The sequence below is a fragment of the Gigantopelta aegis genome, chromosome 12 (genome assembly GCF_016097555.1).
Source record: "Gigantopelta aegis isolate Gae_Host chromosome 12, Gae_host_genome, whole genome shotgun sequence".
NCBI lineage: Eukaryota > Metazoa > Mollusca > Gastropoda > Neomphalida > Peltospiridae > Gigantopelta > Gigantopelta aegis.
The window spans coordinates 19,536,518-19,554,748 of record NC_054710.1 but is presented as its reverse complement, the minus strand read 5'-3'; the positions used below and the strand labels follow the sequence as shown (position 1 = coordinate 19,554,748).

Below are 18,231 nucleotides of genomic sequence, written 5' to 3'. Positions count from 1 at the left end.
ATATTCAATCCCCTGTACATAGTCCGTTTGCGTGAAAAGGGAACATCATGTATGTAACTCTATAATGGATGTTATAATTCATGTAAAAATTTAATATTAGGTTTCAAACCCATACTAAGTCAAATCACATTTTTAGAGAGAAAAAAGCCAGTCTCTCTCTCTATCTATCTCTCTCTCTATCTCTCTCTCTCTCTATCTCTCTCTCTCTATATATATATATATTATAAACTACCATCAAATTGCTTAGGTTAAATCTCATTTTATGATGCAGGCATGACGACACAGATAAAACAGCCAAGATAAATCGCGTGCAGTTCTTCCTTTAGTCTGTGTGTACAGCATTATCGATTACTACGGTAACAATGCAGCTGAAACTGCATGGCTTGGCTGATCTACCGTTTTGGCTTCACCCCTGTATTAAAAATGAAATTTATCTTTTATAATGTGATAGTAATTGGTTACGAAACGTTTGTTCTATTTACATAGAATGTTTCAATGAAGTACTTTATTTGAGTTGGTATGGGTTTAAAACTATAATATGCTTGAGTTTAAGCTGTATTATTAATTATAGAGTTATATGTCAGTTCACTGGTACAATGTATCCTTTTGACACAAACGAATTAGAGTTAACTTATTAGTACTCTGACCGGAGTGGTCAGACTAAGCTCACATGAAAAGCTGATGGGAAATGGCAGACGTGTAGCACGGATTAGCCAATGAACGAACACATGTTTTGTTGTCGTGGTTAAGCCATCGAACATAAAACTGGTAGGTACATAGTTCGCAGCCCGGTACCGGCTCCCACCCAGAGCGAGTTTTAACGCCTCAATGGGTAGGTGTAAAACCACTACACCCTCTTCTATCTCACTAACAACTAACCCACTCTCCTGGAAAGATAGCACAGCTAGCTGAAGTGTGTGCCCAGGACAGCGTGCTTGGATATAAGCACGTAAATAAGTTGACCTGATGAAGAAGTTGACATGTTTTGGTTGGGATGTAGAGGTAGATAGCATAAGACATTGAGAGCTAGGAGGAGTAGCCAGATCGGGAAGCAATGAGGTGGGAATCAAAGGAAGTGGTGGGGTGGGATAATGAACCAAATCAAATATACTATCCTAATTGTACAGTTACTGTATGATTCATCTATTAAACGGAGGAGTTAGTTCATTGTTAGATGTTGGGGACAGGACGTATCTCAGTGTGAGGGTGATGAACTGATGTGCAATAAGTGTCAGGATCAACTAATAGAAGTTACAATGCCAGTAGGCTCCAAATCTTAATTGCTTTTTAAAACCGAATCATTGTAAATGAATCCTACTTTAACAACTGAGACTTCCTGCTACGATAGGTCGGTAATTTTAATATATCTAACTTAATATTGGCATACGTTGTAGGTCATTGGTATAGATATAAGTAACATTTCACATTTGGGTTTTACAAGGAGAGACCTTTAATAATATGATCGCATACTGTAACTATATAAAATTCTTCATTTAAAAATAGTTAACCCATTCGTTTTAGAAATCACTTTTCTGATCTAACTTACCCATGGGTTCCGCATTCATAGGTGCAGGATGCGGTTGAGATATCCCCACAGACGGAGGTCGAATTGCCTCCAAATGTCCATCATCTGACAAAATAAAACAAAAAACAAAATACGTTAATATGACATCAATTTAAAGTTCATTTTCATTTACATTTACGCCACTGTGTAGTTAAGGTCAGGCTAAGGCACCCAGAAAAGCTAATCACAAATGGCAAGCATGTGGCACGGATGACTCAAGGGACAAGCACACAAGTATCGTTTGGAGAGTCAAGGGCTGGGATATTGAAGTGGACAGCAAAAAACGCTAAGAGCTGCCAAATCAAGACGAAATGAGGCGGCAATCAAAATATAATAAGGGTGTGGTGGGAGTGGGATAATAAACCAAATTATGTATGATGCCATATGTGATAGCTGTGTTTTCTCTTTCTTCTGTATGTCTTCCCTCCGCTCAACCCCCTCTCCTCTCTATCTTTTCTTCTTCTCTATCTATCCCCCTCCCAGACCAAAGCCAATTGATGTCAATGAATTCAGGGTTGTTTTTTTATGAACCCAATTGTATGTAAATAGAAAGCATTTATGTTTAAAAATATATCACCAACAACATGCAAAACATAAAAAAATAATGATACAACTTATCTATCCATTTTTTCTCTCTTTGAAAATGATTAAATTAGAAATTATTAACAGTGTCCTTGTTTGTAAGATTGGTTAAACAAACATAACTTTTCTTCTTTTTTTTCACTACCACAATTATCTAAAACAAATTAAAACATTCAAACATATGCGATGCACTTCACTTTCTCTATTACAGAACATTGGAAATGTGTATTTTTATGTTATAGTTCTGTATTTACTTAATTTTCATTCATGATATATCCTTATCATCTGTATTAGGACTGTAATGCAATGATTCAAGCCCCTCCCCCCCCCCCCCCCCCCCCCCCCCCCCCCCCCCCCCCCCCCCCCCCCACCCCCCAACCTTAACATTGTCTGTTTGATCTGGGTAGTAATAATAATAATAATAATAATAATAAATAATAATATGTATGCTGTGATGATTATACAACAGCTGTTTTCGTCTGACTATTCAACAGAAGAGTCAGTCCACGGTTAGTTGTTGGGGTAGAGTGCTTTTCTGATTTGCACTAACATGCAGGGTCGACTAAAAATTATCTGCATTGCCAGAAGGCTTCATGCATTAATTTATTTGTTTTAAAATCGAATTGTTGTAAATGAATCCCGTTCTAAATGAATAGAGACAACGTTTTTCTGCTACGATGATTTGTAGATTTTAAAATAACTCCTGAACGTATAATATTATAAACTGTTGTAGACGTTAGACACTGATATAAATAACCCCTGAATGTAATAATATTTTTAATTGGTGTAAGACACTGATATGGACGTAACATTAAATGCATAAGTATCATTATACATTGTGTTTTACAACAGTAAACCCTTATACATGTATAATGTAACTATATAAAATTATTTTGAAAATTATTATCCCTTCGTAATAGACATCAAGTTTGTTTTGTTTAACGACACCACTAGAGCACATTGATTTATTAATCATCGGCTATTGGATGTCAAACATTTGGTAATTTTGACACATAGTCTTAGAGAGAAAATCCGCTACATTTTTGCCATCAGTAGCAAGGGATTTTTATATGCACCATCCCACAGACAGGATAGCACATACCACGGCCTTTGATATACCAGCCGTGGTGCACTGGCTGGGACGAGAAATAGCCCAGTGCGCCCATCGATGGGGATCGATCCCACACCGAACGCACATCAAGCGAGCACTCAACCGACTGAACTAAATCCCGCACCTAATAGACATCACATCAGATTCAACGTGCATACAGGTGCTGCATTCGTACTTGCTCGTCCAGGTGGAGATAATCCCATAGGAGGAGATGGAGTTGTCCACAATTGTCCACTGGCTGACAAAAGCAAAAACGAAAACAGCATGTTAATGTCATATATATTCATAGCTATTTTTCATTTATATTTATTTATTTATGGAGTGGTCTGAAACACTTCAAATTATATAAATATTCGGCCGAGTATTATAAAGTTAACCGTTTAACTTTATTACAAGGAAGGAAATGTTTTATTTAATGACGCACTCAACACATTTTATTCACTGTTATATTGTGTCGGACGTATGGTTAAGGACCACACAGATATTGAGAGAGGGAGCCCGCTGTCGCCACTTCATGGGCTACTCTTTTCTATTAGCAGCAAGGGATCTTTTATATGCACCATCCCACAGACAGGATAGTACATACCATGGCATTTGTTACACCATTTATGGAGAACTGGCTGGGACAAGAAATAGCCCAACGGGTCCACCGACGGGGATCAATCCCTGACTGACCACGCATTAAGCGAACGCTTTACCACTGGGCTATGTCCCGCCCCAGTCTTATTATAAAGTTAACCATGAATATGGACATGTTTTGAATCAAATGATAGATGACAGTATGGTTAGTGTTCAGTTGTCTACCAATCGTATTATAAAGTTAACCATGAATTTGGACATGTTTTGAATCAAATGATAGATGACAGTATGGTTAGTGTTCAATTGTCCACCAATCTTATTATAAAGTTAACCATGAATTTGGACATGTTTTGAATCAAATGATAGATGACAGTATGGTTAGTGTTCAATTGTCTACCAATCTCTCTGCGTAACATACGGGTGTTTTGCATGACAATAATCTGCTATTCGGTTTCCCAAAGTGTTCACACACAAAACGAACAGTTGATATTAGTGGTGTTCCAATGATCGATTATAATTAAAAATTGATCGGATTGTCTCTTACGATGTGATGTTCGATTATAAAAATCAATAATCGATTGTGTGGGGTAATGTTAACTGTAACTGTTCCACCAGTTTAGATGATAACATTGATGTAAATATACGTTGGTCTCAGTTTATTTTCATATAATTAAATTTTCTTTGTGTCTATACACTTTACGGCAATCTGATTGATCTAGAGACGCTTACTTTTTTCGTTCATATCTCGATGAACTGAAAAGAAATTAAGCCACGCCTACTACCCCCCCCCCCCCCCACACCTCTTTTGTGCAACAAGCCGGATTATTCAGGCAACCATATTTAAATATCTCGATGAACTGAAAAGAAATTAAGCCACGCCTACTATCCCCCCCCCCTCTTTTGTGCAACAAGCCGGAATATTCAGGCAACCATATTTAAATATTTTAAAGAAAACATACGTGAAAGCTACAAAAGCAATAAAAAAGGTATACGATAAATTAATGGCAAATGCTATAGCAGAGTAGATATGTAAATCTATACGCATTGATTTAAAACAAAACAAAAAACCCTTCGCTAATCATGAAATAAGACTCCGTCGATGGCCAAAGAAATCTTGTAGGAAACGTCACGCCTGTAACTTACTTGTAAGCGATGTTCTATAGCTGTTGGCGAAAATTAAACGGTTCCACCAACAGCATAAATGTTAGACACGTTCCCTTCATTCACTTTCATAAAATATAAACTAAACACGAATAGGACAATTCCTTCCAATTTAACTAAATGGTCCGTAAAAATGCACAACTTTTAGAGGAAATTACGCCATTTATCAAATGATGTCATTTACAAAAAATCACCTCATTAAAATAATAGTGAATGAACGTTTGCATTCTTACGCGACATACGTATCAATGACGTTTACACAAACAATACTACAGGAGTATTTAAAGCTAAACAAAATAAATTCAGTTATGCATTGTTAAAGTATGCATATAAATTTAATTATAAGATTTTACAGCAATTATGTTTTAGTTCATGCAAGTATGAACCGAAACAACGATGTCCACACTTTTGTATGATCCTCTACGCGGGATCATACAGTGTGCACATCGTTTTTTCGGTTCATACTTGCATGAACCAAAAAATAATTGCGGTCAATTCTTAAGTGTACATAAAACAATATATATATATATGTGTATGTGTGTGTGTGTGTGTGTTTATATAATAATTTTCAGTTGTCACGAGTGACAAATGAAAATATTTCACGAGAGACATAAATTTAATAATAACTGGTACCGAATTTGTTATTCTATTTATTACCTCAGCTATTTTTTCTCCAAAAAGCTTTATTTTCCACGTACATGCACGAAGGCCAACCTGTATAAAAACGACGTAAACCACTTTACGCACTGTTCTGAGAATTACTATAATGTTGTAATTTAAAAACGTTCATAGATAATTTTCAAAAACACAAGTTCTTTTTATTCTGCTTCAAAATCTATAATGTATTGCATTAAAATGACATTTTGTTATAAATTTAACACCAAAAACAGAGAGTCGTAAAGGCTTTAAACTACATGACGTCATTTTGTCTGTTTGTCAAATCGTGATGACGTCTACTGGGTCCAGGTGACATTTTATCTATAAATAACAATTTTAATATCGACCAATTACACGCCTTTTATAGCGTTATTCGGGAGTATACAAATTCAAAAAATATTGGCCGAGACTATTTATGCAATAGGCGAACTTGTTGGTCTATTTCAACATTAAAAAATACCCAAGGGGAGTAATAAACTCTGGATTTAATACTAGTATAAACAGATTTTATGGCTATACCATCACGTTTTTTGTTGTTGTTTCGTCTTGGAACGAATTTTATATAAAAAAAATTTATATTGCAATTAGTTTCCGGCATACTTCGTAATTTACCCGAATCTTTTCGTATACTCTAGGCATAATCCCGAATGTTTTCAAATTCTTTTCAAATCACTGGCATGATTTTGCAAGAAAGGTTTCGATTGGTCAAATGAAAGGTCAACTGGATATGAGCTTCAACGGGCTGCTGTTAGATCCACATGTAATAGTGGAGCTAATTTTAATTAGATTGCGTTAGACCAATGCAGAATATTTCTCACTGAGAAAATATGGAAAATATTGTCCCTTTTATGAATGACCGCTGGGGTAATGATCGATGATGAAATCCCAACCGATTCCCATCACTTGTTGAGATGGCCTAAATCGGTATGTAATAGTATAAACCTCAAAATGCAATTTCGCACATGTCACCCCCTGCGGTCTGTTCGTGGCACGGATTTCACCTGAAAGGTGTTCTTGTGTGCACTGTTACTTCTCAGACGCATGTGCGTTTTTTGTTGTTGTTTTTTTAATGCATTTTGTGGTATTAAAAACACCAGGATGACCAGGAAAACTTCAGTTATACGGAAATGGATACAATATAAGTAAAGTTTGATTTCATTGATCATAAACGGCTCTAATAGTGCAAAATATGCCTTAGTGTTTAAACACTAGGGTCTGTCCCTTTAACGTTTGCGCATGTATATATATAAATTGCCGTCAGAACATTAGACCACAAACTGAACATATTGAAATGTTAGGTACTCTTTTTTTTCCATTACAAGCTTTTCAAACGGAAACAAACAATATAAAATGTAAAAAAAAACCGACAACAACAACAAAAAACACTCCGCCGCATCGATTTTGGAGACCGACTATTTATGTCTGGGCCTAAATAACTATAGATAAATAATGTAAATGTGGAAAACGTAAATAAATATATAACATGCATACCTCCATGTTGTTCAGACATTCCTGTCAAAACAAAAAATATAAAACAAAACAATGTAATTATCTGTGTATATATATGAGTAAGCAAGGGAATAGTGGTGTAACAGTTATACTAGTTTACCACTGTATATTATGTGTAATTCTATATTGGGAATCAATTAAACCGTGCCCGGCAAATAAAGGAAGGAAATGGTTTATTTAACGACGCACTGAACACATTTTATTTACGGTTATATGGCGTCGTACATATGGTTACTGACACTGAGAGAGGATACCTGCTGTCGCCACTTCATGGGCTACTCTTTTCGATTAGCAGCAAGGAATCTTTTATATGCACCATCCCACAGACAGGATAGTACATACCACGGCCTGTGTTACACCAGTTGTGGGGCTGTTATTACTACATTATTTTCTGAGTACGAACCTCACTAATCCAGCACTCTGCGTTCACTTGATATGTCAGAATCCGTTTTTCCTCATAAACTACTTGATTCTCAATTTGAAACTAATATAACTGGGCATGTACGACAGATTTATCAAGGTGGCTATTTACATAACAAAACATTCAAAACAAGAATTCACCCATGTTCATACATGTTTTTGAGACACCTTCGATCCCTGTTTCAGACAATGTGTCCGACCCATGGTTATAAAACTTATACATCTTTAATTTACGTCACATGCATCCATACATTCGGATGGGGCGGGATTGAGGTTCGAGTGCTCGCAGGATCGAACCACCTCGGTTGAGCCATTCAATTGATAGTTTTTTCTCGTTCCAAACAGTACGCCACAACTGGTCAAAGGATGTGGTATGAGCTTTCCTGTCTGTCGTCCATCGATCCTGGGACGCAAGCACCTCAAGCAAGCAGCCAACCGACTGAGCTAAATACCGCCCCGTGTGGTGTATCTGTCAACAAACAGAGCTAAATACCGCCCCGTATGGTGTATCTGTCAACAAACAGAGCTAAATACCGCCCCGTGTGGTGTATCTGTCAACAAACAGAGACAGACATAGACATGTTTTATTTAACGACGCACTCAACACACTTTATTTACAGTTATATGGCATCAGACATATCGTTAAGGACCACACAGATATTGGCATAGGAAATCCGCTGTCGCCACTTCATGGGCTACTCTGGCTGGAACGAGAGACAGCCCAATGGGTCCACCGACGGGGATCGATCCTAGACCGACCGCGCATCAGGCGTGTGCTTTATCACTGGACTACGTCCCGCCCTTGACTGTATAGATAAACAATTCATAGTCACAACTTGAATTTTTTTTTTTTTAAATTTTTTTAAAAATTTAATAAAGTTTATTGACCTGGACCAACCGCGCATCAAGCGAACGCTTTACCACTGAGCTACGTCCCGTCCCCTAGAATGAGCGAGACAGAGACACACACACATAGAGAGAGAGAGGGATAGAGAGAGAGAGAGAGAGAGAGAGAGAGGGGGGGGGGGGAGACAGGGAGATAGTGTGTGTGTATGTGTGCGGCGCGCGCGCGTGTGTATGTGTGTTTTACATACTAAATATACTTACGTTTTCTCAGGCGCATTCGACACCATCGATACAACAAGACGAGTAGGAACGAAACGACGACAAGCGGTATCAACCATAGTAGATATAATTCTCTTGCCCCTGCTAGGAAAATATCAATATTAGGAATGGCTTATAAATGTGTACGTGATACACACACACACACACACACACACACACACACACACACACGCGCGCGCACACACACACACACACACACACACACACACACATATATATATATATATATATATATATATATATATATATATATATATATATATATATACTCTGTCAAAAAATAAACGCATAGGCGAAATATTCATGGAATTATATCTTTAATATAAAGTGGCATAATTTCGTTATTTATAATCGTATCACAGTCAAATTTGACATGAGTATGTGACAATGTTCTTGCTATGGACTGACGGCAGTGGGGGCTGAAATCAGTACCTTGTGTGGCTACCAGCAGCAGCAATCACTGCGCGACATCTCCTTGGCATAGACTGAATGAGTCTCTGAATCCGGACACGTGGAATCCTAGCCCATTCTCCCTGCAGTGCATGTGACAGTTGCGGAAGGGTCTGAGGTTCCGGGTCACGCTGGTGTACACGTATGTCCAGTTCGTCCCATAGATGTTCAATGGGGTTGAGATCTGGCGATCTTGATAGCCATGGCAGCACATTAATGTTCTCATTCTGTAGGAAATCCATTGTTACACGTGTCGTATGCGGCCTGGCATTGTCCTGCTGAAAGAGTTCTCCCTGTCGATCCAAAATGGGAAGCATGTGACGGCGAAGAATTTCATCCCTGTAGCGTACAGCTGTCAGGTTGCCTTCTGCCGGTGTATGAGATGGCTCCCCACATCATGACACTCCCTCCACCGAATCTGTCAACTTGGGCGATGCAGTTGTTGGCAAAACGTTCATTGCGGCGTCTGTAAACACGTTGTCGTCCATCACGTCGCTGTAGAAGGAAACGTGATTCGTCGCTGAACCATACTCGCCGCTAGTTTCCCAAATTCCACCCCTGTACATTCGTGCACCAGGAAACATGTAAATGTCGATGGTGACGTCGCAGGACGGGGCCAACATACGGTCACCTAGCCCGTAACCCAGCTTCTCGAAGTCGGTTCCGAATGGTTTGTACAGACACCCTTCTCAAACCAGGTATGCGTCCAGCAGTGTTCGTTGCTGTGTCAGCTCGGTGACGCAAGTGCAGAACCCGGATGTAGCGATCTTGTGCTGCAGTTGTTATGCGATTCGGCAGGCTTAGTCTTGGCATCTTGTAAATCGTCTACGTCGAAATGGAAATGAGGCATCATTGCGAGCATTGCAGCTTTAAATACCCATAATTATCATAATCTTTTCCCCGAGTTTCACGAGCATTCGCCAAAATCTGACCATTTCACGCCGATTTCCTGAAATTGTCGCACAAAGTGCCACAACGTGCATTAAATTTGTTTTAGGGTGCATTTTGGCATGCTGTCCCATTCCAGGAACATTAACAAACATTCAGCAACATTGTACAAAAAAACTATATTTTGTAAAATCAAACACTTTTCTTCTTTCCCTATCACCTATGTGTTTCTTTTTTGACAGAGTAGAGAGAGAGAGAGAGCGAGAGAGAGAGAGACATAGAGAGACAGAGAGAGACAGACAGAGAGACACAGATAGATAGACAGGAAGGCAGCCTTTGAGAGAGAGAGAGAGAGAGAGAGAGAGAGAGAGAGAGAGAGAGAGAGAGAGAGCGAGACAGACAGACAGAGACAGACAGAGAGACATAGACAGACAGAGACAGACAGAGAGACATAGACAGACAGACAGACAGAGAGGAGAGGGAGGATGAGAGAGAGAGCGACGGGGGGGGGGGGGGGCATATCTGATACATCAAGGACCGTGGCATGTGTCATCATGTCTGAGGGATGTACATAAAAGATTCCTTGCTAGTAATGGGAAATTTAGCGGGTTTCTTATCTAAGACTGTATGTCAAAATTACCAAACGTTTGACATCCAATAGCCGATGTTTACTAGTAATACATCAACTTGCTCTAGTGGTGTCGTAAAACAAAACAAACCTTTCAACAAAACATTCTTCGGTGGCAGAATGTTCATCGTGGTAGTCTGTAAAGCTTCATTTCATGTTTTATATTTATTTGTTAATGATTTGTCTATTTTATATTTATATCATATGCCTTTTACAGAAAGAAAGAAAGAAATGTTTTATTTAACGACGCACTCAGCACATTTTATTTACGGTTATATGGCGCCAGACATATGGTTAAGGACCACACAGATTTTGAGAGGAAACCCGCTGTCGCCACTACATGGGCTACTCTTTCCGATTAACAGCAAGGGATCTTTTATTTGCGCTTCGCACAGGCAGGATAGCACAAACCATGGCCTTTGTTGGACCCATTGGAGTCGGTATCTGGATTAAAAATCCCATGCCGATCCGAACCCAGCACCTACCAGCCTGTAGACCGATGGCCTAACCACGACGCCACCAAGGCCAGTCACCTTTTACAGAGACAGAACGTAGTCTGTATTAAAAGTGAGTGGCTGCGCGAACCGTATGGTCTCTGTTGATTTTCTCACATGTTACTGCGAATTCCAGTCAAAAAACTACTAATCTATTCGTAATCATTTCCGCGGTCAATGAATCAATAAAATCAAAAAAATCACCACACGTCCCATGTACGAATGTCAATAAGACATTTTAGTTTCCAGTCGAGACTTTCTTTTCAAAGGGATGAAATCGGGTCAAAGTATGGACCAATCGAAACAACATCCGGATTTTTTCCGAAAAAAATAACCGCGACGTTTTGCCCCCAAGCCTGTTCGCCTCAGTTTGTTCGAGTCCTATCATGGAGGGAATATTGACATTTTCTTATAGTAGGTGGTTACAAGTGCCTCTTAACGCTCTCCAAAGTTATCAGACTAAGCCCGCAGCTGATGAGGAATGACAGGTGTGTGATATTGATAACCACAAGAGACAATTTGAATCACCTGCCGCGGTTGGAGAGACACATACTGGGATGTTTAAGTGGACAGTGAAAGAAGTCGAAAGATAGCAGGAGTTGTCAGATCGGGAAGAAATAAGATGGAATTCAAAGTAAAAGGAAAGGGAGGAGTGGGATAAAAACAAATTAAAAAAACAACATATACACAAAACAACAACAACCTCCCCCCCCCCCCCCACACACACACACATTTTCTTATTGCAGTTTGAAAAATCATAAACTGACTGAATTGAAGGTTTGTTTTGTTTAACGACACCACTAGAGCACATTGATTTATTTATTATCGGCTACTGGATGTCAAACATATGTTAATTTTGACATGTCTTAGAGAGGAAACCCTCTACATTTTTCCATTAGTAGCAAGGGATCTTTTATATGCACAATCCAGTATACAGGATAGCACATACCACGACCTTTTATATACCAGTCGTTGTGCACTGGCTGGAACGAGAAATAGCCCAATGGGCCCATCGACCGAGATCGATCGTAGACCGACCGGGCATCAGGCGTGCGCTTTATTGATTAGCACAAATCAGTTTAACGTCACTTATTTTAACTAAAGCTTTGAAAACGTTACGCTCAGGTACACAGGTCTTGTTGGCTTGTAAGCAAATGACCTATCCACAGCAACACATTACCAACAGACCGTGCCAATTTGCATACTATTATTAACCGGGTTAATACACCAAAATTATCACATGGGTTTATGACATGGATGTCATGGGTAAGTTATAGAATAAATATAGCATATTAATCGAACAGTAATCAAACAATACAAACTGGACATAGATACATGTAAAACATAGTTAATAGTTGTATGGGGTTAACGGAGAAGCTATAAATAATAGAAATAAAGAGAAGGAAGGAGAGAAAGAAAGAAGAAAGCAAGATTGAAGGAAAGGAAAAGTAAATTCATTTAAAGAATAAATTCAAATAGAAAATAGTACATTTATCATTATCATTATTATCATCACTACTACCATCATTACCATTACCATTACTACTACTGTATTATTTTTCACACGTATAGGGATAATGTATAAGATGTAATTTAACTTAAAATCAAAACAGAATAGTTAAAGAAGATGGAAAGGTAAAGGAAAAAAGGAAAAAAGAGTGCATGGAAGGGTGAGAGACATGGTGTGTATGGAAGAGAAGAAAAAACATTGAAAGAAGGCAGTATTGTGAAAAACAATTAAGGTTTGCTTTGGACGAAATCTATTTCCAGACAAGCTAAATTTCTGCTTTGTTCTGTTGGTAAAACTCGGTATTGTTAAGTTTCATTCAATAAAAAGGTCACCTCAAGGAATACATTTTTATGGATTGTAAAAAGTAAAGTGTGTTTTATTTAACGACGCCACTAGAGCACATTGATTTGTTTATCTTATCATCGGCTATTGGACGTCAAACATATGGTCATTCTGACACTGTTTTTAGAGGAAACCCGCTGTCGCCACATAGGCTACTCTTTTTACGACAGGCAGCAAGGGATCTTTTATTTGCGCTTCCCACAGGCAGGATAGCACAAACCATGGCCTTTGTTGAACCAGTTATGGATCACTGGTCGGTGCAAGTGGTTTACACCTACCCATTGAGCCTTGCGGAGCACTCACTCAGGGTTTGGAGTCGGTATCTGGATTAAAAATCCCATGCCTCGACTGGGATCCGAACCCAGTACCTACCAGCCTGTAGACCGATGGCTTGCCACGACGCCACCGAGGCCGGTTTTTATGGATTGTTTCATAGCTACAATTTTAAAAAAAGAATATATTTTTCATATTAAATTTAGTTTTTAACATATTTTAACGCTATTTATTTAGTTTTTTTCTGTATTTTTATTCTGTAGATATAATACTTGATGTTTATACTTAACCAATTTATGAAGATACTGGGTTTTTTTAATTAGCTATACCAAATATGACAATATCTTTGCTGAAATTGATTTCGTTTCCTGTTTTACATAGAATCCATGATTTTACTCTTTCCATAAATTATGAACTTTGTCACACTTAAAAAATAAATGTAGTAGTGTTTCTGGATAATTGCTACAAAAGCTACAAGCATTAGAATCAATATAATGAATCATATGTAAAAATTTGATAGTCGCCAGGATTCTATGCAAACTTCTATATTGAAACCACGATATGGAAAGGGAGAGTATAAAAACGTTTCCCATTCCTGTATATTATATAAATCCCTCGTTTACATACAACTTGAATTAATTACTTACCCGTTGGTGCACTGGTAGTTGTATTTGTTGTTTCTGTGGTAATAGTTGACATCAATGGAGTTGAGCTAGTTGTCATGGTTTTTAGCTGTCCTGGTTCAGCACCGACTGTTGCAATATGTCACGGGGATCCTATAATACCCGTAACTGAATGAAACACGATTGTCCAAATATCTCTCCTAACTGTATATCTATTAGATCTCTCTGTAACAGGCAGTTATACCCGCTGGCTCGTCTAGGTATGATCAGAGATAAGATCTTATATAAAGTATATATTACTATAGCACGTTTAGTTCATAAGAAAACACAACAAAAACACAATACACTTTGGAATCTGTATTAACCTACGCTGACAAATGTACTGCCGCAGTAGTTAATTAACAACAACAAATAATAACAACCCAGAACTGATCACTTAATTAGTTAATCTCTAGGTGTCTAGTCTACACAATATGCTAATCACTTTACCGTGACACAACACCCACACGTGTGATAATTGAGAAATGCTTCCAGGGGAACTTAATTAATAAAGGAATTACAACTCTATTCCTAACTGGTTAATTTTTAATTAACCCTTAACTACTCATTCAGTAACCTTGTAACACAGAATTAATACTGGTACCTATCACAATAAAGACACTAACCTACAGTTTACCTAGGTCCTCTAGGATGACTGGTTAAGCTTTATATATATAGAACAGTGAGCCTACAGTTTACTGCGTCAGATGACCGGCAGCACCGTCTAAATAATATTGGTATAATACAGTATTAAAATATTTAAAGTCACATCAATCACATCAAGGTTATACACAGAGCAGAAATAAAATATTTACCAGTCCGGACGGACAGCGATCCCTGGAAGCCTTCCAATATGTTTCTCCCCGATATCTCTAAAACCCTAGCTATTTATCATAAAAACCGAATATCGCCTGGGGGCACAACGCGGTACCTCGCGTATCATGAGATATTTCCACAGAGACCACGCCGGCATATTTTTCTTAGATCGCCAGACTTGCTATCGCCATTCCGCGAGCAATCCCCTGGTCATAAACAGCACTACCGGAGTTATTACGTAACTACTGGCCACATGGCCTCCACACCTGGACTGGGTGTGTATTAGAGAGAGCTCGACGACCGTCGCGCAGAGGTATTACGTAACAAAGTGCCCACCTGGGCTTAAGTGCATATTGGAACTGCACACGGCCCTCTAAAACAATTAATATCGCCACAGGCGAAAACAAAATTAAGAGCATGTTCCGTCACACAATAGTTTTAGCTAAAGTGTACATAAAATATCAATAACATCAACAGCATTATCAACAACTACATTGATATCAACAACAACGATAACAACAACAAAGAGAGAGAGAGAGAGAGAGAGAGAGAGAGAGAGAGAGAGAGAGAGAGAGAGAGAGAGAGAGAGAGAGAGAGAGACAGAGAGTACTAGTGACATGGAGATAAAAAGGAAGATAGAGATGAAGAATGCCCCCACTCCATCCCCTCTCCTGTCATTTGTGACATCGTTGCGTGATGCTAGTCAACATTTCAAACAAGCGCATCGAACGCTATCCTAGAAATAGGCCTAAGCCCCACCGGCCCCACATTAGACGACCAGCTACGTAAAATACTTAACGAAAACACTCACACAGACACGCAGTGATATATTACCGATAATATGTGTCACAAATGAACATGTGAAGTTGATTCAATACATTACAAAAGAAAACAATGATATGGATCCACTTACCCTAACACGAGTAAGTCAAAATCTTCAATCTTAGCATCACACACACTATATACTACCGTACAGCCTATAGACCCTTCCCAGAAATATGACGGCGATGTTGCGCGACTAGATGAATGAACACAATGCAGACGGATACGTTGTGAAATGATAAAGGAGTAATAAAAGTAAACAAGCGGCAAGCCACTCCTGTGGAGGTAAAAAACAAACAAAAAAGTTATTCACAGTGGACACGCCACCTGTAACAATTCAAATTCATTTCATTTCGTGCTTATATCGAATTAAATTTCAAGCAGGCTGCCCTGGGCACACACCTCAGCTATATGGGCTGTCTGTCCAGGACAGTGGGTTAGTTGTTAAATGTTAGTGGTTAGCTGTTAGTGAGAGAGAAGAGGGAGTGGTGGTCTTACACCTACCCACCGAGTCGTAAAACTCGTTCTGGGTGGGAGCCGGTACCGAGCTGCGAACCCAAGTTGTTAGTGGGAAAGAAGAGGTTGCAGTGGTCTTACACCTACCCACCGAGTCCTTAAAACTCGTTCTGGGTGGGAGCCGGTACCGAGCTGCGAACCCAAGTTGTTAGTGGGAAAGAAGAGGTTGCAGTGGTCTTACACCTACCCACCGAGTCCTTAAAACTCGCTCTGGGTGGAAGCTGCGAACCCAGTACCTACCAGCCTTTATATGTCCGATGGCTTAACCACGACACCACCGAGGCCGGTAACAATCCAAACTGCATAGTAGATATTTGATATACCTCGTCCCAGTATCACACCTGAGTAGCGTTCGATCGGTAAATGTAAATAAGAAAAATGCGTTCTGACCTGATTATTTAAAACGTGATGGCTTTTAGCCGATATAATCCAGATACATGAAGTGTTATCACATGTAAGTTACGTAAAACTGAAAGACAAAAGGCTTGTATACAATCAATTACATGCTATTTGTATCTACTAGACTGGCTTACCAAAACCTTGTAGTCAGATGTCGTTGTTGATGACTTAAGCTAGACGTACACTTCACCGCTGATTATAACTGTCGGCGAGTAGTTGACTCAACCAGTTCTGCTTCTGTTCAAACCTAATCCTCATTTCTCAGTCAATTCGGTATATATGTAGCAAAGTGACAGTTTATATTACATTTTGGTGCGCGTTTGTTCAATGCTTTTTAGTTGACCTAATAAAAACATGAAGTATTTCAGTGTCGCATGAGGTCGACAATCACAGTATGAATTGACCGTAACGAGGTGCGAGTAGCCTATTAACTCTTAGTGTAAAAATCTGTCATCAGGAAAACTCGACTAAGTGTGACGGAAACTCGGTGGTGTGAAGCGATCAGACTTAAAGGGACAGACCCCAGTTTTTAAACACTAAGGCATATATTTCTCTACTAGAGCCGTTTATGATAAATGAAATCAAACATTACTTATATTTTATTGTTTAGATTATCCATTTCCATACAACCGAAGTGCTTCTGGTCATCCTGGTGTTTTTAATACCACAAAATACATTTTTCATATTTTTAAAAACGCACGTTCGTCTGACAAGTAACGGTTTATGGAGTCGCGTTTTAGTCTATTCTTAAGGATATTTCAACTTCATAGACATCTGTTTCACTCTGTTGTATCCAAAGTTGCTACAGGTTTGTAAATTAACCAAACTTAGTGTCCATATTTACGGTTTGAAACTAGAGTCTAAGTGAAAAGTATGCCTTACTATTTACAAACTAGGGTCTGTCCTTTTAAAGCTGGTAGGGGCTGGTAGGGGCTGAGTTTGCACCCCGGTATCGGCTCCCACCAAGAGCGACATTTTTGTTCTTTTTATTTTTTTAAATTTCTTTAGTATATATCCGCTCAACACTTGTAGAAATTATTGCTTTTATTTCTTAAACTGCGATTCTGTTTTCACCTCGGTGGCTTTCGTGGTTACACCATCGGACATTAGGCTGGTAGGTAGGTACCAGGTTCGCAGCCCGGTACCGGTTCCCACCCAGAGCGAGTTTTAACGACTCAGTGGGTAGGTGTAAGACTACTGCACCCTCTTCTCTTTCACTAACCACTAACAATTAACAACTAACCCACTGTCCTGGACAGCCAGCCCAGATAGCTGAGGTGTGTGCCCAGGGCAGCGTGCTTGAACCGTACTTAGATATAAGCACGAAACAATAAGTTCAAATAAATAAAATAAATATTCTGTTTTCACATTTGTGAAGTTCAGAAGAATGTTCGTGAGGTCACTTTGACATCAATAAACATATAAAAACGTCACGTCAAAGGAATGTTCGTTCTTACACAATAGTGTTTGCGTCCCATTACCGTAAATCTCCTGTGATAAGCATAATTCGGAACGTACATTTATGTTTTATGCCTCAAATTAATTACAGAACATTTGCCTATATGGATTTATAACTAAATAACATGAATTAATCCACATTAATTATTTACACGAGACAAAAACATTGCAAAACGTCGAACACGCTATGTAGACGGGTAACATTTGCAAAACGTCGAAAACGCTATGTAGACGGGTAACATTTGCAAAAGCGCTGAAATTTCCG

The 18,231-nt window shown here is 38.9% G+C and overlaps 1 protein-coding gene across 5 annotated transcripts in view; it reads right to left on the bottom strand.

Annotated features, from left to right (window-relative positions):
* Positions 1-16,885, bottom strand: part of LOC121386512 — a 39,141-nt gene extending 22,256 nt beyond the window's left edge. For 2 of the 5 annotated variants that reach the window (XM_041517437.1, XM_041517441.1), the window contains exons 1-6: positions 16,643-16,885; positions 13,941-14,069; positions 8,691-8,792; positions 7,146-7,166; positions 3,433-3,495; positions 1,547-1,630 (exon numbers count right to left, since the gene is read on the bottom strand). In XM_041517437.1, the coding sequence (XP_041373371.1) occupies positions 1,547-1,630; positions 3,433-3,495; positions 7,146-7,166; positions 8,691-8,792; positions 13,941-14,016 (346 nt within the window). In that variant the 5' untranslated portion in view covers positions 14,017-14,069; positions 16,643-16,885. Of the gene's footprint in view, positions 1-1,546; positions 1,631-3,432; positions 3,496-7,145; positions 7,167-8,690; positions 8,793-13,940; positions 14,070-15,684; positions 15,976-16,642 lie in introns of those variants that run through there. The other 3 variants (XM_041517439.1, XM_041517438.1, XM_041517440.1) reach the window with 3 other exon arrangements.
* Positions 16,886-18,231: the final 1,346 nt, after the last annotated feature.